Consider the following 21,482-nt stretch of genomic DNA (forward strand, 5'->3'; position numbering starts at 1 on the left):
GGAATGTTCCGGTGCTCCGAAAGTAGGTTAGAGTGAAGCTGCAGTTGGCTGCTGGATATGAGGCTCCTGCTTGTTGTCACAGATCTGCAGCGTGACCATGGCCAAGTCTGCATGCACAACACTAGGGGGCGGCGGGCGGGGGGGCACTCAGCACATTCCTCAGAGCTCCCTGCCCACCCCCCTGGAAAACCATCATCGGATTTGCAAGCTCCAGGGGCCTCTGTAGATATCAACCAGGGATCACTGTCAGATGTTAACATCAAGCATCTGACCATGCTGTGTGGGATCTGAAACTGCAGCCACTATCATGTTCTCTTTATGCTTTATTCTTCAGAAGAATAACAAATCCTTCTGGTTCTCCCTGGGTCCTATTATCTCCAGAGGGGTTCATCAAAATTTGCCGGGAAGCTGTGAGAAAATCGTGTGCCTTCGACTCTTTGGAACAGCCGAGATGTGCAAGACCTGAGCATCCAAGCTGAAGTCCCCCAGTGTCCAGCAGCAGCAGCAGCGGCAGCAGATCCAAGCCCTCGGCGCTGAGGCCACAGGCCCCATCTGCATGGCTGTTTGTGCAGCTATTTCATGCATTTCTGTAGTTTACTATCCATTCTGCCTCTCCACCTCATAAGCATGCTGCTTTGCAGAAGGTTTAGTTAAGACCATCTTGTTTGCTGTGCCTGGACCGAAGGAGAGGCCCCATGGCACAAGCTGCAGCTACAACACAGAACCTGCTGTGGGAGCCTGCAGTGCTTAGGTTGCCACTGAGGTCTCCCCTTTCACAGCCACTGTGTCAGCGCTAGCAAAACTCTTTGCTAAACACTGTAGTTTAGCGCGCTAGACTCCCTCGATGACCTTCACCGGGAAATGGGGTTGGTCTGGGACCTTAATAATGTTTGATGTCTAAATGCATCACTGCAAATCACTGCAATATTGACTAACTTTCCTCTGAAAGTGAGAAGCATCCCAAAGGGGGCACTCTTACAGGCCCCACCAGGTTCCACTCTGGGTGGCATGTCTGACATGAAGCAGGATTTGATCTCCTCAGTAGAAGGAAGCAAACTTCACATCTGGGAGGCTGCAGCAACCGCTGCATGCGTTGGGGCTTCAGGAGTCAAGTGCAACTCTCTCCTTCAACGCTCCAGTCTTAAATCAAAGGCCTCGCCGGTGTCAATTCCACGACAGTCGTGACTCAGAAACATCAGACCTGGTCTTTCTACAACTCAGAAGACCAGGAGAAGCAGGAAGACGAGAGGCAGAAACAGCTGAACCTAGCATGTGACACTGATTAGGATCATCCCTGCAGGGCATGGAAGTATCACTGTCCTCATAGTGATCTACTGGCTCCTTCAAAGTGATCTACTAGAACTCTGCCAATGGCTGCTGCCCTTATAATAAATCCATGACATTGATATTATACACCCATCTTAGTGATCCACTGCCACCACTGTGTGGACCTAGAGACATGCTGCTGAATGACAAGCTGTCAGCACCTGTTTGTCCCAGTATTTTCAAGTCTTCTCCCCCGTTCGGCCATCCTGTCCTCTCCGTTGTCAGTCTGAATGAGCTGAGTATGTGGTTGTCTGTAATCCTGTCGGTTGTGTGTTCAAATCCCGCATCCGATGTTTTTGTATTTTTGTAGTTTTTGTTCCCTAGTGTTTCATTTGTATCAGTTTTTCTAGTTCCTGCGTCTTGTGATTTGTATTAAGTTTTGGTTTCATGCTTTGTGCCCATGCTTGTGTGTTACCTGTCTGTTATTCCCCTAGTGTTAGATTCTGTTTCCTAGTTTGAGTTTCATGATTTTAGTGTTATATGTTTCACCTATTGCCTGTTATACCAGCCCTTGTTAAATGTTCTCACCTGTCCTGCATTACTCTTCTTAACCTTTTGTATTTAAGTTCCCGATCCTGTTCTGTTTCTGTTGGAGTCATTGTTGTTGATGTGGTTGTGCTGGTTTTGATTCCCTGCCTGTTCCATGTGTTTCTGTTTGTACATTATTTTGTTCTGTTAGTTACTTTTGTATCACTTTTTAGTTTTGACTCCTCACGGTCCGTTTTGTTCCGTAGTGTTTCCTTGTGTTTTCTACTCCGTTAATAAACCCCTGCTGTGTTCCTGGAGTCGCCCCTGGGTCGTCCGCCTTCCTGTCCGCCTGCACGATGCCTCGTCCTCGTGCCAGAAACTCCAGGGCTGATGACACAAGCAAAAAACTGCTCAGGGAGAAAATTCTGGAAGACACAGGTGAACCAATTTCTCAGACACTTAGCTCTATTTGGAAAGCTCAATGTGAGCTCATGGCTGGGGGGATCCACCGTGTGAGTTTTCTTGCTGTCAAATCCCCTCTCTAATGCAGACCAAACTCCGGACTCACCCCCGTGAGACCCAAGTCTGGAGGACCAAACCCAGAGACCCCTCATTGGCTGCCTCTAATGAGCCTGCAATATCTCCAAGAAGGTGCAGGATCCTATTCATAGCCAAAATGCCACCAACACACTCCCCAGCAGGAAGGAGGACCCCAGCAAATGGCTTCAAACAGACAAACAGACGTTCATTATCTCCTGCCAGTCTGCACACGGGAAAGTGCCACGAATGCAATTAAAATATCTGAAGAGGGAAAATGAGTAGCTGGCCGGGCGGCGACCCGTAACACGTCCCGCTCGGGGAAAGCCGAGGCATCGCCAATCATTATTTTTATCGCTTTGCAAAAATGCATTTTATAAGCAATTAATAACAAGGTCCTTTGAGGCTGGAAGCAGCAAATGAAGACTTCCTGTGGAAGGTCGATCAAATCAAGTCTGCCTATTAGTCTCTGTTAAAAGGTGCCGAAGGAAGTAAATGATGATTAATTGGATGGGAAGCAATGTCAGATATTTCAGCGCTTTACAGAGGTGAGCCTACAGTTTTGAGATGTTCCCCATCTGAATCCAAAACCAACCATTAAAATTCAGCCCAGGATCAAAGATCCAGGCCCGAAATTTCAGGACACACTGTAGCCAGAGCTGACCAGCCAGGAGCATCACAAATGTGTTCCAGCTTACAAATAAAGAGGACTGGCTGGTTTTCATTTTGAATTCATTAGCCAGGATTGAGACAGACTTTGCATGCATGGAGTCCCCGAATCGAAATGCAGAGTGACTTCCTGGCTGCAGAGCCCGTACAGCATGCTAATGCAGTGGGAGAAACTCTGTCGGTGAGAAAGCGGGAGCACTGCCAGGATGCACGGCCGTGCGGACGACGGCCCCGGAAGGATGGGACAAAGGTGGAGCTCAAAGCCACCGCTTGCTCAGAAGGTCAGCTTAGTGCGTGGTGCAGACGGTCCGGGTCTCAGCGAAGAGGCCATGTGGATCCCTATGCTGGCCGTAGAACAGCCTTTGGGCCTGTTTGGAGACCACATCACTGGGATGAGAAGAAAGGCACATCCACACCACTGCAGACACTGGGCCTCGGCAGCCCCTTCACTGCCGACGGCGGATCCATCGCCTGCACTGAGATCTCGATATGGGTGCCTGTTCAGAGCAGCGCAGCTGATTGAGTTACCCGGAAACACTGCACTATCACATTCTGTTTGACAGCAAACAAACCTAGTCACGTGCGGCAGAATTTTCAATCAGCTCTATAAAGCTTTATGTCTGAATCAGCAGCAGCTCACCAAACTCTTAAATAAGTCACATTCATGACACTCTACCTCTTTTTAACAACGTACTGAATACATTTAGTTTCTAGTGGGCTGGAATATATACCACAAAATCATGGAATCAGATAAAAGGTCTAAGCTGTAGGATAGGCTCAAGTGTCCCATTCCCCATCCTGAACGATGCCTACGGACGGCCCAAATGTCCCAGTGCCTGGGGCAGCCAGTATAGCTGGTCAGAGTAGCTCTGTGTAATAGAGTTTGCTCCGTGAAATGCTCTGACAGGGCGCCATGTGTCAGGCTTTGGAATTTGGTGAATACAGCCTTAAAATTGCTGACGGCACCAATTTGAGAGATTTCTGTGCAATTTTTGCTGAAGCAGCAATACTGTGAAGTAAAATTCAAAGGGATTCTGCTGGAAGAAAGGCACTGGTACAGTGCTAAACGCCCTGGATTTGATTTAAATAGGACATTCCAGTCTCCTGTACACCTTTAGAAAAGACAAGGTACAATGCAGGTCTGCTGTGGACTTCAGGAAATACAGACTAACAGGGGAAAAGGAAACATACAGCTAGAAGAAGGTCTAGCAGCTTTTAATAGTGGTGTGTGAAGATATAGGACAGTTTTCTGTGAAGCAGACAGACGAATTCTGGACAGTCAGGCAGGACTGAAGCTGAGGCTGGGAAAGCTGAGGGCAGTGCAGTGGTTTGTCGCCGTGCAGGAGCAGTGTGAAGAAGCTGCCATGTGAATTTAACACCCTGGGCTCACCGCAGATGATTATGTAACAGGGAGGATGCACAGCTACATCTGGCTCGATTCCCATTGAGAGCACATCGATTTTTTTGGCATGAAAGCCTCAGGATGCTATCCAGGGAGGAGAAGACCATCAGCCGAGATGGGCGTCCTGGGAGGAGGCGACCGTCACCCAAGATGGGGGTACTGGGAGGAGGCGACCTTCATCCAAGATGGGCGTCCTGGGAGGAGGCGACCGTCACCCAAGATGGGCGTCCTGGGAGGAGGCGAACGTCACCCAAGATGGGCGTCCTGGGAGGAGGCGACCGTCAGCCGAGATGGGCATCTTGGGAGGAGACGACCGTCAGCAGAGATGGGGGTCCTGGGAGGAGGTGACCTTCATCCAAGATGGGCTTCCTGGGAGGAGACGACCTTCATCCGAGATGGGCTTCCTGGGAGGAGACGACCTTCATCCGAGATGGGCGTCTTGGGAGGAGGCAACCGTCAGCCGAGATGGGCGTCCTGGGAGGAGGCGACCGTCACCCGAGAAGGGCGTCCTGGGAGGAGGCGACAGTCACCCGAGATGGGCGTCCTGGGAGGAGGCGACCGTCAGCCGAGATGGGCGTCCTGGGAGGAGACGACCTTCATCCGAGATGGACGTCCTGGGAGGAGGCGACCTTCATCCGAGATGGGCTTCCTGGGAGGAGGTGACCGTCAGCCGAGATGGGCGTCCTGGGAGGAGGTGACCGTCAGCCGAGATGGGCGTCCTGGGAGGAGGCGACCGTCAGCCGAGATGGGCATCTTGGGAGGAGACGACCGTCAGCAGAGATGGGGGTCCTGGGAGGAGGCGACCTTCATCCGAGATGGGCGTCTTGGGAGGAGGCAACCGTCAGCCGAGATGGGCTTCCTGGGAGGAGACGACCTTCATCCGAGATGGACATTCTGGGAGGAGGCGACCGTCACCCGAGATGGGCTTCCTGGGAGGAGACGACCTTCATCCAAGATGGACGTCCTGGGAGGAGGCGACCGTCAGCCAAGATGGACATTCTGGGAGGAGGCAACCGTCACCCGAGATGGGCTTCCTGGGAGGAGGCAACCGTCACCCGAGATGGGCTTCCTGGGAGGAGACGACCTTCATCCGAGATGGGCGTCCTGTGAGGAGGTGACCGTCAGCCGAGATGGGCTTCCTGGGAGGAGACGACCTTCATCCAAGATGGACGTCCTGGGAGGAGGCGACCGTCACCCGAGATGGGCGTCCTGGGAGGAGGCGACCGTCACCCGAGATGGGCGTCCTGGGAGGAGGCGACCGTCAGCCGAGATGGGCGTCCTGGGAGGAGGCGACCTTCATCCGAGATGGACGTCCTGGGAGGAGGCGACCGTCACCCGAGATGGGCGTCCTGGGAGGAGGCGACCGTCAGCCGAGATGGGCTCATTCTGCTGCCCTCTTCATGCCCATTCTCATTGCCACCCTGATACCCATTATGCTGCCCTCTTCATGCCCATTCTCATTGCCACCCTGATACCCATTATGCTGCCCTCTTCATGCCCATTCTCATTGCCACCCTGATACCCATTATGCTGCCCTCTTCATGCCCATTCTCATTGCCACCCTGATACCCATTATGCTGCCCTCTTCATGCCCATTTTCAATGCCACCCTGGTGCTCATTCTGGTGCCCTCTCCATATTGGGTTCCCATGGAAGCAAAAGGCTAAAGCGGCTCAGAACACTCGAAGCCCTGGGTCCTATTGCCACCCCGGTGGATGAGGCCCTTACATATGAAGCCAAACTGTTGTGATGGCTTGGCCCAGTGTGGAGATCAGCTCCCAGCCACTTCCTGTTGGCACAGCACCAGCTGCTCCGTCCAGCTGGCATGCTGTTTGCTGAGCAGTTTGTACAGCGAGGCAGGAAATGCCATGCGGGACGGGTTCATCGCAGAGCTGTTCCCAGCCGTGGATCAGTGCTTCAGCTTAAGCAGGCCCTGCTGTTCCCTGCTGTACCTTTAGAGCCGTCAGGTCCCTGACAGGTCAAGAATCACACCCAGAGGAAGCGGTCTTCCCATGTGTAGAGAAACAGCCCAGGCATAAACCCTGTGCAGCAAAGACGCTCAGAACTTGGAGGCAGCAAAAGCAGAGCCCTCTTCTGGAGTTGTGACACCCTCGTGGCTGAAAGGCGTCGCATTTGCTCTAAATATTACCATTAAAAACAGCAAGAAGTCAAAGCCTAATTTAGGGCCAGATGGCGGTTTAATTTCAGACACTTTCAGACAGAACCTTACACTTGGATACCGCTGTGCTCCTTAGCTGCTAAGAGCTGTGCTGGGTGTGAAGATGGACTCATGAGAGGGCTGCAGATCTCACCAGCCACCTCTGTTGGTGGGAGGACTCCAGCTGTCTGGTTTTACTGCTCTGGTGTATTCACTGGCACTCAGCACATACTGCCCTGCCTGGGGAGACCTGCCAACCATCCAGTTCTTAGCTAATCATAACCTGAGCTTCACGGTGCCAGCAGGAAAGTAGCGTGCAGTGGCGCATGCCTGAGCTTCATGGTGCCAGCAGGAATGTAGCATGCTGCGGTGCATGCCTGAGCTTCACGGTGCCAGCAGGAATGTAGCGTGCTGCGGCGCATGCCTGAGCTTCACGGTGCCAGCAGGAATGTAGCGTGCTGCGGCGCATGCCTGAGCTTCACTGTGCCAACAGGAATGTAGCGTGCTGCGGCGCATGCCTGAGCTTCATGGTGCCAGTGAGGAATGTAGCGTGCTACGCCGCATGTCTGAGCTTCACGGTGCCAGCAGGAATGTAGCGTGTTGCGGTGCATGCCTGAGCTTCACAGTGCCAGCAGGAATGTAGCATGCTGCGGCGCATGCCTGAGTTTCACGGTGCCAGCAGGAATGTAGCATGCTGCAGCGCATGCCTGAGCTTCGCAGTGCCAGCAGGAATGTAGCCTGCTGCGGCGCATGCCTGAGCTTTATGGTGCCAGCCATAATGTAGTGTGCTGCAGCGCATGCTGACTATGAGCAGCAGCCAGGCTGTGGGGATCTACATCTCACCCAAATAAAATCACGCTAATCCTCCAGAGTGGAGAGCTTCCCATCTGCGAGGTGCTGCCGACATCCTCCAAGCTGCGTGCCGCCGTCCCTGCGGTGACTGTACAAGCCGAAACCCCCGGAAATCCTCACTTCTGTTACTCCGGAAATTTCCAGAGTGGAACAATAGCAATTTTCATAAAGAAGGAAAAAGCCACCCTGTTTATTTCTCTATGCCTCAAAACAGACAAGACAAAGCTGACCCACTTCCATATTTAATATTGTTCACTTTCCCATTTGACGCTCCTGAGAATCTCTGACTGGCGCAGAGTTTCACTCCATGGGTGTGACCGCGCGCCCCGTGTTCTCAGGACACCGCTAGCATGTAATGATGGCCCGTGTAACACGTAAGAAGCGTAGCAAAGACGCCGCGCTTCCGCACTTCCGGCCACATGGTCTTTTTCATAGCAACAGCAGCTGATCCTCCATTTCATGAAGGAAGCTGGGGGGGGGGGGGGGGGGGTGACTCATCTCAACCTTGAGGGCAAAACAAATTCTTTTTGGGTGCTGGGGGGGACGAAACACGGGCTGTCAGTAAACTCCTCCTGTGAAAACATTAACACACGAAGGGGAGGCAGGTGTGAATGAAGAACCATGAAGGAGCAGAATGGACGGCACAGGAAGTGACTGCCATTATTATTATTATTGAGGGGGGGGGCAACCTTCAGAACGCCCAGCGGGGGGAGGTGGGCTGATTCGGACGTGCAGAAAACCAAACCTAATAGTCAAAGCACAACGAATAATGAGCCATCCAGCATTTTTATTATAGGCATCCAATCTCCTGCAGTGGCTGGCCAGGCGGGCGGCCACAAGAAATGGGCGCAGGGCTGGAGTGGCGGGGGCTCGTTTTACATATATATTGATGCATGTGTTCCTGGGGGGTGAAACGAGCAGATGGACTGTTTGACACCCTCACGGACACACTGGGCCTGTTAAAACAAGCCGATACCTGTGCAGAGGAGGAGACCCGAAGCCGCTCCGACTGATGGGCGAAGTACAGCTTTACTCTGTGAAGAGTCTCCTTTTGGCTGTAGGTCAAAAATGCACTGATACCTCCCGTAAGGAGGTGCAAGGAGCTTCAGGGAGGCGGCTAAAGTGAAACAGGAATGTGTTCTGGTGCTGCCATTTCGCTGGCATTTCTTCTCATTCCTCCAGATTCTCCTGCTCTACCTCCTGTTGTTCCTTTTCCTCTGGGATTCTCCTGTTGTTCATCCTGGTTTTTTCTGCTGTTCCTCTTGGGATTCTCCTGCTGTTCCTCCTAGGGTCCTCCTACTTTTCCTCTGGGAATCTTCTGCCGTTCCTTCTGGATTCTCCTGCTGTTCCTCCTGGGATTCTCCTGCTGTTCCTCCTAGGGTTCTCCTGCTGTTCCTGCTGCTCTCCCTCCTGCTGTTCCTCCTAGGGTTCTCCTGCTGTTCCTGCTGCTCTCCCTCCTGCTGTTCCTCCTGGGATTCTCCTGCTATTCCTCTTGGGATTCTCCTGCTGTTCCTCCTAGGGTTCTCACACTGTTCCTGCTGCTCTCCCTCCTGCTGTTCCTCTTGGGTTTCTCCAGATCTCCCCTTGAAGTCCCTCCTGAGTTTCTCTTGGCTGCTGCAGAGTGTAGGAACCAGCAGTCCTCATAGTTATTTACAGCCCACACAGTGTGGGATTTGACACATCGGCTAAGGATCCTGGGAGCAGTACAGCTAACCCTGGTCTATTTCAGGAAATGCAAGAGAATTAGGAACATGCTCAGCATGCTTTAGGTTGCTGCCTACTGTAAACTGCCTTCATATTTCCTCCAGATGGTGTTTTTGTCTGAGATAACAAGGAACGAGTGGATCTTTATTCAGCGCTAACCTTAGGTGTTCCTTAATAAGGACCAATTTAACACACAGCCTGTTTTGTTAAACCACTGTGCAGAATCGAATTGCAGTTTCCTTGGTTTCTTAATATAGATGAAGGCCTGCAGTGAACTGGGCAGCACATTCAGCTGGGAGACCCCCGGGTCTGTGAGACCCCAGCTTGCTCCCTGTCCCCAGCCTTGCTTCAGAATGAGGCCACACTGCCTTTCACACATCTGCCATGTAATTCCTCCGGAGGGATGATGTACAGCCTTCAGGACAAAAAGCATGGAATGTGGCCCGTCACAGTAACCTTACATGTCATTACGTTGCCCATCGATTAATTTGTCAGAAGATGATTCAGGACATGAGGCCGCGGGAAACGTCTATTTTCCAGCTCTTCAAAAGTCCATGCAAGCAACATAGCATTTACAAATGATAAATAATTATTGATATTACCAAACTATTATCTATCCATCTCCCATTGCTGTGGGTCCCATGCCAGTTAATCACAGGACACACACACTCTGCTGTGGGAGGAAACCTGTACTATGGGGGGAGGGGGGGGGGCATGTGATCCACACGCTGAGCGGAGGTGGGATTCAAAGCCCCCGTCCTCGAGATGTGAGGCAACAGCACCTCCCACTGAGGCATCATGAACAAATTTAATCTACAGTGGAGAGAAAAGGAGAGAGGAGATCTACTCAGTGGGTTCAGTGGTTATTACAGCCTTCACAGCCCTTGCGCTGCCCCCAGAGGCCGCTCACTGGGGTTGCGCTCTTTTTGAGTCCTTCTGATCAGTGGGTCAGATCTTACCAAAATGGTGCCACTCTCTGCTAAAGTTTGACCGCTTTCCCCATTTTCAGGAAGGCTTTATCCAACGTCCTGCTGAACCACTGCGGAATGTATGTGAAAATGCAAGCAGGACCTTCACGGCCAAACGGCGCCAGGATGCATCCGTCTGTCTTGCGTCTTGCCTGCTCCCAATCCGTCGCATCCGCCATGTTTTTCACCATCACTGCTAAAATCGTGCTCCAGTCTACATGCAGGCTTCTAATAGCCCTGGATCCCGTCCTAGTGCTCTGTGGGAGTGTGTGACGCTCAGGGTGAGGGAGGCGCCCAGCTCCCCTGGAGGCTCCTGCCTCGTGTGGGAGTCAGGACGGACTAAACGGGGAACATGAGGCACTTCCGGAAACACCTCTTCAATGTGAACTTTCTCAGCTCTCCTAATGAGCAGTTACCTCCTCCGGGGGAGCCGGTAATGGACCACACCCCCCCCCCCCAAGCCATCAGCCAGGGGGGCACCACATACACATCAGACCGCAAGATGCGTAAGGATGCATCAGAGGGCCGAACACCCAGACGCGCAGTGACACTGCGCTCGGCATGAGTCCGGTCCAGTGGCGTGCCTCATTTTAGTCGAATAAACGAGGACACTGAGAATCAGAAACTGGCCACTTAGACAAAATCTGATTATCAAATGTATCTGTTAAAATAAAAGGTATCACTGATGAACAAAGTGACTGGTTAAGGTCAGATTTAACTGTCGTTCCGGTTCAGGTCATTTTCATCATAATTATCAATGCAAAATGGGGACTAAACATATAACCTAATGGGAGTCCTTCTCCCTCAGGCTGACACCTTGCTCAGCTGTGGCTCTCCTGCCCACTCTTCTGGGCGTGAATCTTTGCTCTCCACTCGATAATTCACTTTTCCTGCCAATTAAGGGCACTGTCGCGCACCAGGAGGCGAAACTGCCATCTGAGGCCCCCGCACCGCTGTGCGAAGCGGATGGGAAATGAAAGCAGAGCCATACCACCGGCAGGTGAGTGTCACCTCCAGTTATTCCTTGTGGGTGGGGCGTGCATACAAATTTCTTTCACAATGCTGGACAGTGTCCCCAGTCAGCGTCCCCAGTCTTCGTCCCCAGTGAGTGTCCCTGGTCAGCATCCCCGATTACTCTCACCAGTAGGTGTCCCAGGTCACTAACCCCAGTCAGTGTCCCCGGTCAGTGCCGCAGTCAGTGTCCCTGGTCAGTGTCCCTGATCACTTTCCCCGGTCAGCATCCCCGGTTACTATCCCCAGTCGGTGTCCCCGTTCAGTGTCCTCGGTCAATGTCCCCGGTCAGTGCCCCTGGTCAGTGCCCCTGGTCAGTGCCCCCTGTCAGTGTCCCTGGTCATTACCCCTGGTCAATGTCCCCAGTCAGTGTCCTTGGTCAGCATTCCAGATCAGCATTTCCCGGTCACTGTCCCCAGTCAGTGTCCCTGGTCACTGTCCCCAGTCAGTGTCCCTGGTCACTGTCCCCAGTCAGTGTCCCTGGTCACTGTCCCCAGTCAGTGTCCCTGGTCACTGTCATTCCTCCAAAGGGACCTGGACACAGAGCCACATGAGACTTTCATGTCAATTATTCATTTAGTCACAAATTTTCCCCTTAAGCCCAGAGTTTCCACAGGGGGCGTGTGTGAGGTGAAGAGGCAGCAAGAGGTCGCCCCCAAAAACGAATGTGGCCACCAGCACAGCCTCACAGCCCCATCGCCGCAAGTCCCCTCGAGAAGCTGCAGCCTTCATGCTCATCACTGCCAGCTCGTTTATTTCCATCGATTTCTCACCTCCTGCTCTGCTTTAACTTCCGGAACTAATCCAGCTAATTGTGACATATGAGAGCGATGTATGAGTCTAGGTTTCACACAGCATGCCACTGACCGCGGTCACTGCACAGTCGTGACGCGTTTGTTCCTTTACGGTCGATAAAAGCTCTTCTTGCACTGGCTCATTCTCTTTGAATTTGGGTTCTGGGATATGGGGGGGCAGACTGGGCCAGAAACCGGGCCCGGTACTGCTGATGGGTCCAGTGCACTGTGGGGAAAGCAGAACCCTGACTGAACGGTCACCTCTTCAGGCTGGACTTTAGACAGGAAACACTGGATGAGGCTACCAAGGTTCATGTGGCAGATGTTCTGGCAGTGATGGTGCATTTCGAGCAGGGCCGTTTGTGTGTGTCCTGACACAGGAGGTGAGGAGAGCACTGCGGCTTCCCCTCACAGCTCCGTCACAGCCCTGGCAGCCAGAACAGCCTCTGTGAGTCAGCGCTCCCCTCGCCGCGTGATGCTGACTCCAGAGAGGCGGGGTCTCTTCTAAAACGGGATATCATGCATATTCATAAGGAGATCCTCTCCTTCACATCGAGTACGGCGTGTCAGAGCAACACACACACACACACACACACACACACACATACAGAGTCCCTGGGAAATCCTCTCCAGAAATGGAGTCAGCCCAAAAGAGTATAAAAAATGGGACAGCGGGGGGCACTCTGCAATGACATCAGCTGATTGGCTGTGTGGCTGATCCATCGTGGGTGTGACACCTTACTGGGCACCAGTCAAATCTGTGCTCCTTCTCTTGGAATAACGAGGAGCCGCCCGGGAGAATCGGACAGGCGGGATAATCTCTCGCTGACAGGCAAGGCCCCGAGTGTCTGTCTGCGTCTGAAGCGAGATAAGAGTTTGGCGACTAAACTGGGGCTGAACCTCATTTACTGGCTGCTTCTGCAGGACTCCCTGCCAGAATTGTGGTTGCCAGTCGTTCAGAGAATTTCAGTTTGGACCACTAAAAATTATTTGGCCCTGTTTCTTGGCAGAAGAGGGTGGCTTCCGTCCTCAGTTTGGGCTGTACTGTCTAGTGTAAACACTGCTTATACATGCAAATGAAAACGGCCTTCAAACTGACAAGGAAAGGCTCTAAATTCATGCTTCACACTGACAGGAAAATGCTGGAAGCAATAACCTGTAAATTCCATGCACAAATGACATTAGAATCTGTATACAAACAGAATAACGGATAATTCAAGTTTGTGTGAGGTAAACTCATACAACTTCAATGATTCAATGGCAGCGTTCATCTGGGTCTCACCTCAGTTCCTTCGATCGCCCCATCTCAGGCTGAGGACCCTCTCTATCGTTATTATGACATATAAACATTTCTGTGGCAATTCTGCCATCCTAAACATCAGTCTCGAAACCTTCGCACTTGGAAGTGCCTGGTCGTGAGTTCAGAGTCCGAGGCCGTAAGACACAGGGAACAGACAGAATTGCTGAGTGTCCCCCAGACTGAGCATGAGCAAATTCTTCAGTAAGCTTGTATCGAGAATATTCATAAATTATTCAAAGCCTGCAATGAAACTTTAATACGCAGGTCCCTGAATTTGTCATATTTAAACATTAAAGATTTTTGCTGCAGGTTTTACTTAAATAGGTTAATACCCTCTGTCACAGCCTTTGATGTTATTAATCAATGCGCTGCTACAGTAGTCAAGGAAAGGCGGCAGGGAGAAAAGCTGAAAGACACTCATGAAGGTGAGTGTCGCTTCTGTCATGTTCATCAAAATACTCCTCAAAGCTCACGGCTACAAAAGTCATCATTTCAAACATCTTCTTTAACATCTCAGGCAGCAGCCATCCGGGTTACATCTGGCTATTGCCAGTGAATGTAAACACAGGAAGATGAATTCTCAGCACACATCTGTGGTGCGACGCACTGCGTGGTGATGATGCACTGAATGTTCATGAATCACGGTGATTGCCGACGATCGTTCACACACGAGTATGCTGCGTTTGCCGTACTTAGCGGCTACACATCTGCCAGCGGGAGAGCAGCTACACGAAGTCAACATCACACAGGTCCCAGCAAGACGAGGCTTCGTTCTTCCTGGAGGACACCTAGAGTTCGACATCTTTTACGTTTCCTAAATTAGAGTGAAGAGATCCTAGCCAGCTGATACAATTTAAATGCTTTAATGCTACTTTACCATAGTAATAAGTGGCATTTGTATTTTCCTGTTATTTCATGGTTTTTTCATCACTAAATGCTTATTACTAACTAACCCCCAATCTGTATGTTGCAGAATATTGCTGTCAGGTGTCAACATCATGTTTATGAAATGTTTTTGCATTCATTGATACATTATTAAGAGATATTCAAGGAGTTATTAGACAAAAATGGACAAATAAAGGTCAGGAGCAGCTGAAGCTGAGTAACAAAAGGCTGCGAGAGAATTCAGCTCGTGTCCGTCGAACAGAAACCGAAAAGCCTTTTCCAAATTCACAGCAAAGTGGCCTCCTTGCTCAGCAACATCAGCAGCCGCCAGGCATCCTGCACATCGAAAGGCAACCTGGACTTGCAGCTCCATGTGGAAGATGAAGTGAGTCGAGTTAGAGATCGTAAGGAAGAGAGACCAGCATGAAGAACTGCTTCAGCTGCTCGTGCTCAAGAATGAACAACCCAGATGAAGGGAGGACCATGATGGAGAAGGAATCAGCATCAGCTTCATTCCTCCGCCATCTCAACCGGGGCTAAATGACCTCCTGTGTGTGGCTGTCACACACAGGAAATGACCAAACGTGGAGCAAAGCCACTTCCTGTGTGTGGCTGTCACACACAGGAAATGACCAAACGTGGAGCAAAGCCACTTCCTGTGTGTGGCTGTCACACACAGGAAATGACCAAACGTGGAGCAAAGCCACTTCCTGTGTGTGGCAGCCATTACTCCTAGGATGGCGAGAGTGTGACGGTAACAGTCTGGAAGTGTGACTGTCACAGAGCGAGCGTACAAACACACGCTCCCTTACGCACACCGCCAACCAAACAGGATTGTCTGGCCAACTGTGATGGATCATCTTTATATAACAGCAGTAGTCACCCCCTCGACTCTAACAGTTTTGAGATTTCCACCATCTGGCTTTATTATAGACCATAAAGTGAAACAAAGAGGTAGAAGATAAGGGAGGTTCCTCTTGAGGAGGGCTAAGGAACCCATGACATACTTTAACATCACATCATTCTTGGTGCTCTTACTGAGCCCCTTGGGGGCTGCTTGGAAGATTCTTTCTGAACTCAGCAAGCTTCTGGACACAGGGTTTAAATGTGAGGTGGGGGGTGGGGAGGGGAGGGGGGTCCTCAGGCTCTGAGATGGTAGATGCAGTTCAGAGAAGGCAAAGTTAGGGGCGGCTAAACCACTCCTGCCTATATACGAACTGACAGCTTAAATATGGCTGCAGAGCTTAAAGCAAGGATGCGAAGCTGTTTTCTTTGGTGCTGCAGCTAGACTGGCCTCCTACGGCGCTAACAGGCTAACGGGCTAACGGGCATGCAGCATTGGCCTGGGTGGCGGCTCAGTCAGCGCTGTAGTAAACCGCGCTAAAGGCAGGGTTTGCGGACACCTGTGTAACTGAGCAACTTTGTAAATTGGAGCTAAATAAGGTGTGGGGGCTGTGGGGGCTCTGCAAGCATATGAGGAAGGAGGAGAGAGGGAGATTAAGGGAGAGAGAGAGAATGAGAGGGAGAGAGAGAGAGAGAGAGAGAGAGAGAGAAAGAACAAGAAGGAGAGGGATTGAAAAAGAGAGAGAGAGAATGAGAGGGAGAGAAAGAGAATGAGAGGGGGGAGAGAGAGAGAGAGAGAGAGAGAGAGAGAATGAGCTGTCAGGATGGAGAAGCAGAGAGCATAGAGCCACGCTAGAGCCAAGCAGACACAGCCAAGGATCAATAACACAAATGACAGGTTAAACAGAAATCTTTGTCCATCAGAGGCACCGTGCCCAGCCCTCATTTAGTGGGAATTTCATCAGTCTTCCCTATAGGGAAGTTTGCACTGAAACTGTTAGCATCTCTGCTGCTCCATGAAGCAGACGGACAGTCCGGCATGTTCCGGAAAACTGAACATGACGGGGCGTGTGTGGGAACATGACCCCCCCCAATACACCACGAAGGTGCAGATCCAACGATGATTTAGAATTATATAACTATATAATTATGTAATGTAGTTAGTACAGCTTCCGGGAAAGGCTCCGGACCCCCCGTGACCCAGTAGGATAAGCGGTTTGGAAAATGGATGGATGGATAGTTAGTACAAGTAAGCGTAGAGGTACATATGGAATCCTTGAACACATTGAAATTTCACCAACGTTTTCACGGTTAAACCGTTCAGATCACAGGTAACAATGGGGAACTCAGCGGCACGCTCCAGGTGAGCCTTTCATCGCGTGTTCTGCAGGTACCGGTAACACTGCAGCGTTGTGGTGTGAACGACACACAGAGGAAATGACACCGCTCACCGGCCTACCGTCACAGCACCATTCATTCCGCCGGTCGCAGCCGGAGAGTGAACGGTCGCGGCGGAGGCGCTGTAAGGGCATGACGCTTCTGTCCCTGACAGACGGAGGCACCGCGACAGTTCGGGTCCCCTCTGAGTGTAAGCGCACAGGCCCCGACCGTACTGCTCCTTGGGATTAATGTCTTGAGATTAACCTAGAAACGCATTAATTCAAATGCCTCTACACACACTGTCAGACGCAGCACTGGCTTGAGAGAGCTGCCCTGTAAAACGACTGTGTAGCGCCGTATTAAACAATCGTACAGTGATAAACCCCTTAAATGTCCCTTCAATCGAAAACCCACAGCATGAGACAGCACTTTTTCTACAAGTGCTGTTCAGTCAGTCATGGAAATAACGCCGCCTTAATCGGCGTATACATATAAATACTATATTAATTCGGTATTCGCGTCTATGCATAATTAATATTTATTGGAAACGGCCCAATACCTTATTCGAACCATTGCTAGGGATTAAGTGCTTTTTTTAATGGCCATCATGAGAAGACTTCGCTTTGCATAATATATGTGTATTCATTATAACGTGTTTTATACGCCAGGTTCCCAGTACAAAGGACATTGATTGAACATAAAAAAATTAGACATCTCTGTTACAACCAAGTAACCCAGATAAAATCATAAATGATGGAAGGTGATGGATGGATGGAATTGCCCCGTTATGTGAAAGAAGCGGGTAAAAAGTATGTGCTCATTTTTACCCTGCTGTCAAAACCAGCTTGTACCGAAGAAATACCTTTTGTCCCTCCATAATTAGGAGGGCATGCTGTTTGAGACTGATACCAAAAAAATCTATTTCCGACGCATATCGCATTACAGTACACCAAGTATACTGTAATTTCAATTTTATCATTCACATGTTGAACAGTTGTCTTCTGTTCGCAGGCGATCTCCCAGTGTCTCCTGTGTTACCTGCCAAACGAAACTCTCAGAAACTAAAGTTTGAGCGTCAGGGCACGGATCCGAACTGAGCCGGGCAAATGATCATGCGGTCCGGCGCTAAGCGGAGAAGGCGCACAGGTGACAGGGCACGTGGAGGAGGCGCACAGGTGACAGCACACCTGGAGGAGGCACACAGGTGACAGCGCACGTGGAGAAGGCGTACAGGTGACAGCGCACCTGGAGGAGGCACACAGGTGACAGCGCACGTGGAGAAGGCGTACAGGTGACAGCACACCTGGAGGAGGCGCACAGGTGACAGCGCACGTGGAGGAGGCGCACAGGTGACAGCGCACGTGGAGAAGGCGTACAGGTGACAGCACACCTGGAGGAGGCGCACAGGTGACAGCACACCTGGAGGAGGCGCACAGGTGACAGCGCACGTGGAGGAGGCGCACAGGTGACAGCGCACGTAGAGGAGGCGCACAGGTGACAGCGCATGTAGAGGAGGCGCACAGGTCACAGCACAACAAGACACATGTGACTGGACGCCAGAGGTCATGCATTTCCTGAGCAAGCAAACTCGCCTTTGGACAATACGTACCAAGACCAAAACGGCGGAAAAAACAATGTCAATCCAATAATTTCAGGCCAGAAAATACTTTGCTTATGATTATTTTCACTTTCACTAAACACTACACACAGGTGCTGAAAGAAAGCTTTACTGGCCGCTTTTAACGTTAAACACATTTGCTATATCTGGACGTAACACAGTCATAAAGACACAAAAATACTCCGAGATCTACTGCCGTTTTATAAAATCGAGATTTTAAAAATACATTTTCATGAAATGATCAAATATTTTCAGCGCTACTCCACACCCTTCGGAGTTTGACCACAACAATAAACGGGTTTGCGTTACAGTCGAGGCAGCACGCCTGCGTTATAGAGAAGGCGTACTTCTCTCAGATCTGACAGAAAATGCGGCTTTTGTCACTCTCTGGAAACACTCACCATAGTAAGAGGAAGGGATTTCAGTTTTCCGTGCCATTGCACCGTGGACAGAATGACCGTGATGCGCCTTCGTTGTTATGATGGCATGTGAGGATAAAAGCGGGAGCAGAGTCTTCTCTTTATAATGACCTCTCTCTTTTAACTGTCTAAACCACGCAGTGTAACGTCAGTGCTGTTTACAGCAGAGCCAAGCGTCATTTAGTGCGGTGTGTGGGAGCTCATACCCTAACAGCATCAAAATAGTCTCCTTAAAGGAGACGCGCACATTTCCCATTTTGGGTATCTTTCTTCCTGCTGATGCATCCAGAGACACATCCATTCACATTTATAGCATACGCGCCACATTTACGTTGATCAATTAATGATTTATATAGTCATTTTAAAAGTTTTAGTCATTTTTAATACACGTGTGTAGTATTGTAATTCCTTGACCACACTTCATATAACATAGGCGTAAATTGAAGTTATATTTGAATCGTTATCACTGGTAACGCAAAACCTGAGCTGTTCTTCCGTTTCTTGACTCTGACCTCTGGTCTCCCTGAAGATGGGACTCACACGGAGGGACATTTGTGGTTAGTGGATGAATTACCTAAACTGTGTGACGCTGAAAGCCTTTTCGATTATCTTTGTATTCCGTTGGCCTAAACATGACAGCTCCACATGCAAATTGTGATCCGCTTGCTAAATATTCAGTGTAATCAGTTCTGTTCCTGAGGGTGACGCTTTGTTTTATACGGTTACAGTGACGTGTGGACTAGTCACTTGTGTCACTTCGGTATCAAAGCGTTTTCATTTTCTCTCTTATATTCATGTAAGGCTGTGGGTCTTAAGGAGGGGATGGGATTGGTCTATGTGAAAGTCAATTAACTTCTATACATCTCTACCAGTTCTTGTATCTTATCTATTATTGGAACCATGTGTTCCCATGTGACCCAAAGCAAAGCTTTTTTGGGCCAGGTTATGATATGGTGCTCATGGTGGAGACAGTGCCGCCGAGGTCAGGGACTCTGTATCCCGCCTTAGTTCCTCAAACCTCACCACTCTTGGGCTGCTATAAGGATCCGGACCACCATCAGAGGTCAGGGACTCTGTATCCCGCCTTAGTTCCTCAAACCTCACCACTCTTGGGCTGCTATAAGGATCCGGACCACCATCAGAGGTCAGGGACTCTGTATCCCGCCTTAGTTCCTCAAACCTCACCACTCTTGGGCTGCTATAAGGATCCGGACCACCATCAGAGGTCAGGGACTCTGCACCTCGCCTTAGTTCCTCAAACCTCACCACTCTTGGGCTGCTATAAGGATCCGGACCACCATCAGAGGTCAGGGACTCTGCACCTCGCCTTAGTTCCTCAAACCTCACCACTCTTGGGCTGCTATAAGGATCCGGACCACCATCAGATGTCAGGGACTCTGCACCTCGCCTTAGTTCCTCAAACCACACCACTCTTGGGCTGCTATAGGGATCCCAGGCTGGCAGCAGATTCTACAGAGATGGAGTAGATTTAGACACCAGGAGTCTGTTTCCAGGGCATCCACACTGTCAGAAAAAAGTCCAATTTGTACCCCAGTGTAGGGTCTGCCTATTGTACCCAAGCTGTAGGTAAATGAACCTTTTAGTCCAATTTAAGGTACAGAAACAGACTTTGAGGAATATCCCCAAGGTACAAACAACATTTCTGTGTTCTCAGTGGTACACGAATGTCCCTCATAGTCCATTTCTGTATTGTAAAAGGTACAATTACCTTCAGCTAGAATACAACTGGCAGACCCTTGAGTGTACAGCCCCAGTGACAAGCCAAGATACAAATTGGTGCTCTTTTATCTGACAGTGTAGTGCTGAAGATGATTAAGTACCCCAGGTCGTTTTTTTGCTGAACATTTCAAAAGCCTTTTACTTGTCATGTCATTTAAAAAAAATGTAACTTTATACCCATCACTTGTGTTACAGCACGGGAGTTTTTGTAATGTTTTTGGATTTACTCGTCGTTTGCGGTAAACGGTAAAGGTATTAACCGGCACGAAACGGGACGACACTACCCAGAGGAACGCGATCTCTTTCTAATACACGATTATGGCGGCCTCTAGTGGTAAAAATGAATTGAATAAAATGCATTTCTTTTTTTTCTTTTTTTGCTACCTAAATTTTCACGTTTTTTTAAGTCAAGTACCGTTAAGGGCGATAATACAGTAACTGGCACTTCATAGTTGTGCAGTTTATTATTACTAAAGAATAACAGCCCTATGACTTGGTTGAATGGGCTGCTTTAGGTCGTAGTACAGCCAGGCTCTGATTTTTTCTTATGCTATTAATTGAATACCTTTAAGGTTCACGTTTTACATTATTCCCTGGGACCATGAAGAACAAGCAAGACAAATGATAAAACATATGATAATTGTATTACGCTGTGTACCAAGGCATGAGGTAAACACAATGAAATGTTAGTACAGAGCGTTTTGTGAGCAGATCCACTTCTTTACCCTTTTAAAAGTACATTGTCGTGATGTGTCATTTTGTGCAGCGACAAAATTAACTGAAAACTCGCGGTGTATTCTTTACTGTAGAGGACGGCAACATACTGAGCATCTTCAGCTGGCAGCTTGGGTGCTTTTCTTACGAAGGTATTGCAAAAAGCATAGATATATCTCAAACAGAATACACATACATATTTCAGTATGTCAAAGAATATTGAGTTTGACAGGTGATTAGAAATAAGGTAGAGAAACTGCGACGCCTTTCTTTTGGGAAATGTGTGATTAAAGTTCTGACATTCAGCATAAATTCTGAAAACTAGAAAGTTAACTCCCACATGATAGTCGATTATTAATGCGTAGCCCCTAGAATGCGTCATATGCATCCATCGCGAGTTCGTAACGACATACTGCAAGTGGGTGCCTTAACTAAAGAAAAAGAAAACTTAATTAACTCTCCGGGGTATTAAATTCTCACACTGAACATGTTTTCGGTAGATATAATACAGCAGACACATACTTTAAGAAGCAGAATTTCCTGATTATATGAATGTAGGCGAAATTATTTTCTGATTTCGTTTCATTTGGAGAGGCACAGGGAGTGACATGATAAGATTCTGAGAAATTCCTAGACACAGAAAGATGGTTTTTCCACTTTGGCGATTTCTGATGTTTGCTGGGGGTTCAGTCACA

General features: G+C 49.7%; 1 protein-coding gene across 1 annotated transcript in view; it reads right to left on the bottom strand.

Moving 5' to 3' along the window:
* Nucleotides 1–18,539, bottom strand: part of slc44a5a (solute carrier family 44 member 5a) — a 51,626-nt gene extending 33,087 nt beyond the window's left edge. The window contains exon 1 of the mRNA XM_048989707.1: nucleotides 18,316–18,539. Within this exon, the coding sequence (XP_048845664.1) occupies nucleotides 18,316–18,352 (37 nt within the window). The 5' untranslated portion in view covers nucleotides 18,353–18,539. The remainder of the gene's footprint in view (nucleotides 1–18,315) is intronic.
* Nucleotides 18,540–21,482: the final 2,943 nt, after the last annotated feature.

This window comes from Brienomyrus brachyistius, chromosome 21 (genome assembly GCF_023856365.1).
Source record: "Brienomyrus brachyistius isolate T26 chromosome 21, BBRACH_0.4, whole genome shotgun sequence".
NCBI classification, from domain to species: domain Eukaryota; kingdom Metazoa; phylum Chordata; class Actinopteri; order Osteoglossiformes; family Mormyridae; genus Brienomyrus; species Brienomyrus brachyistius.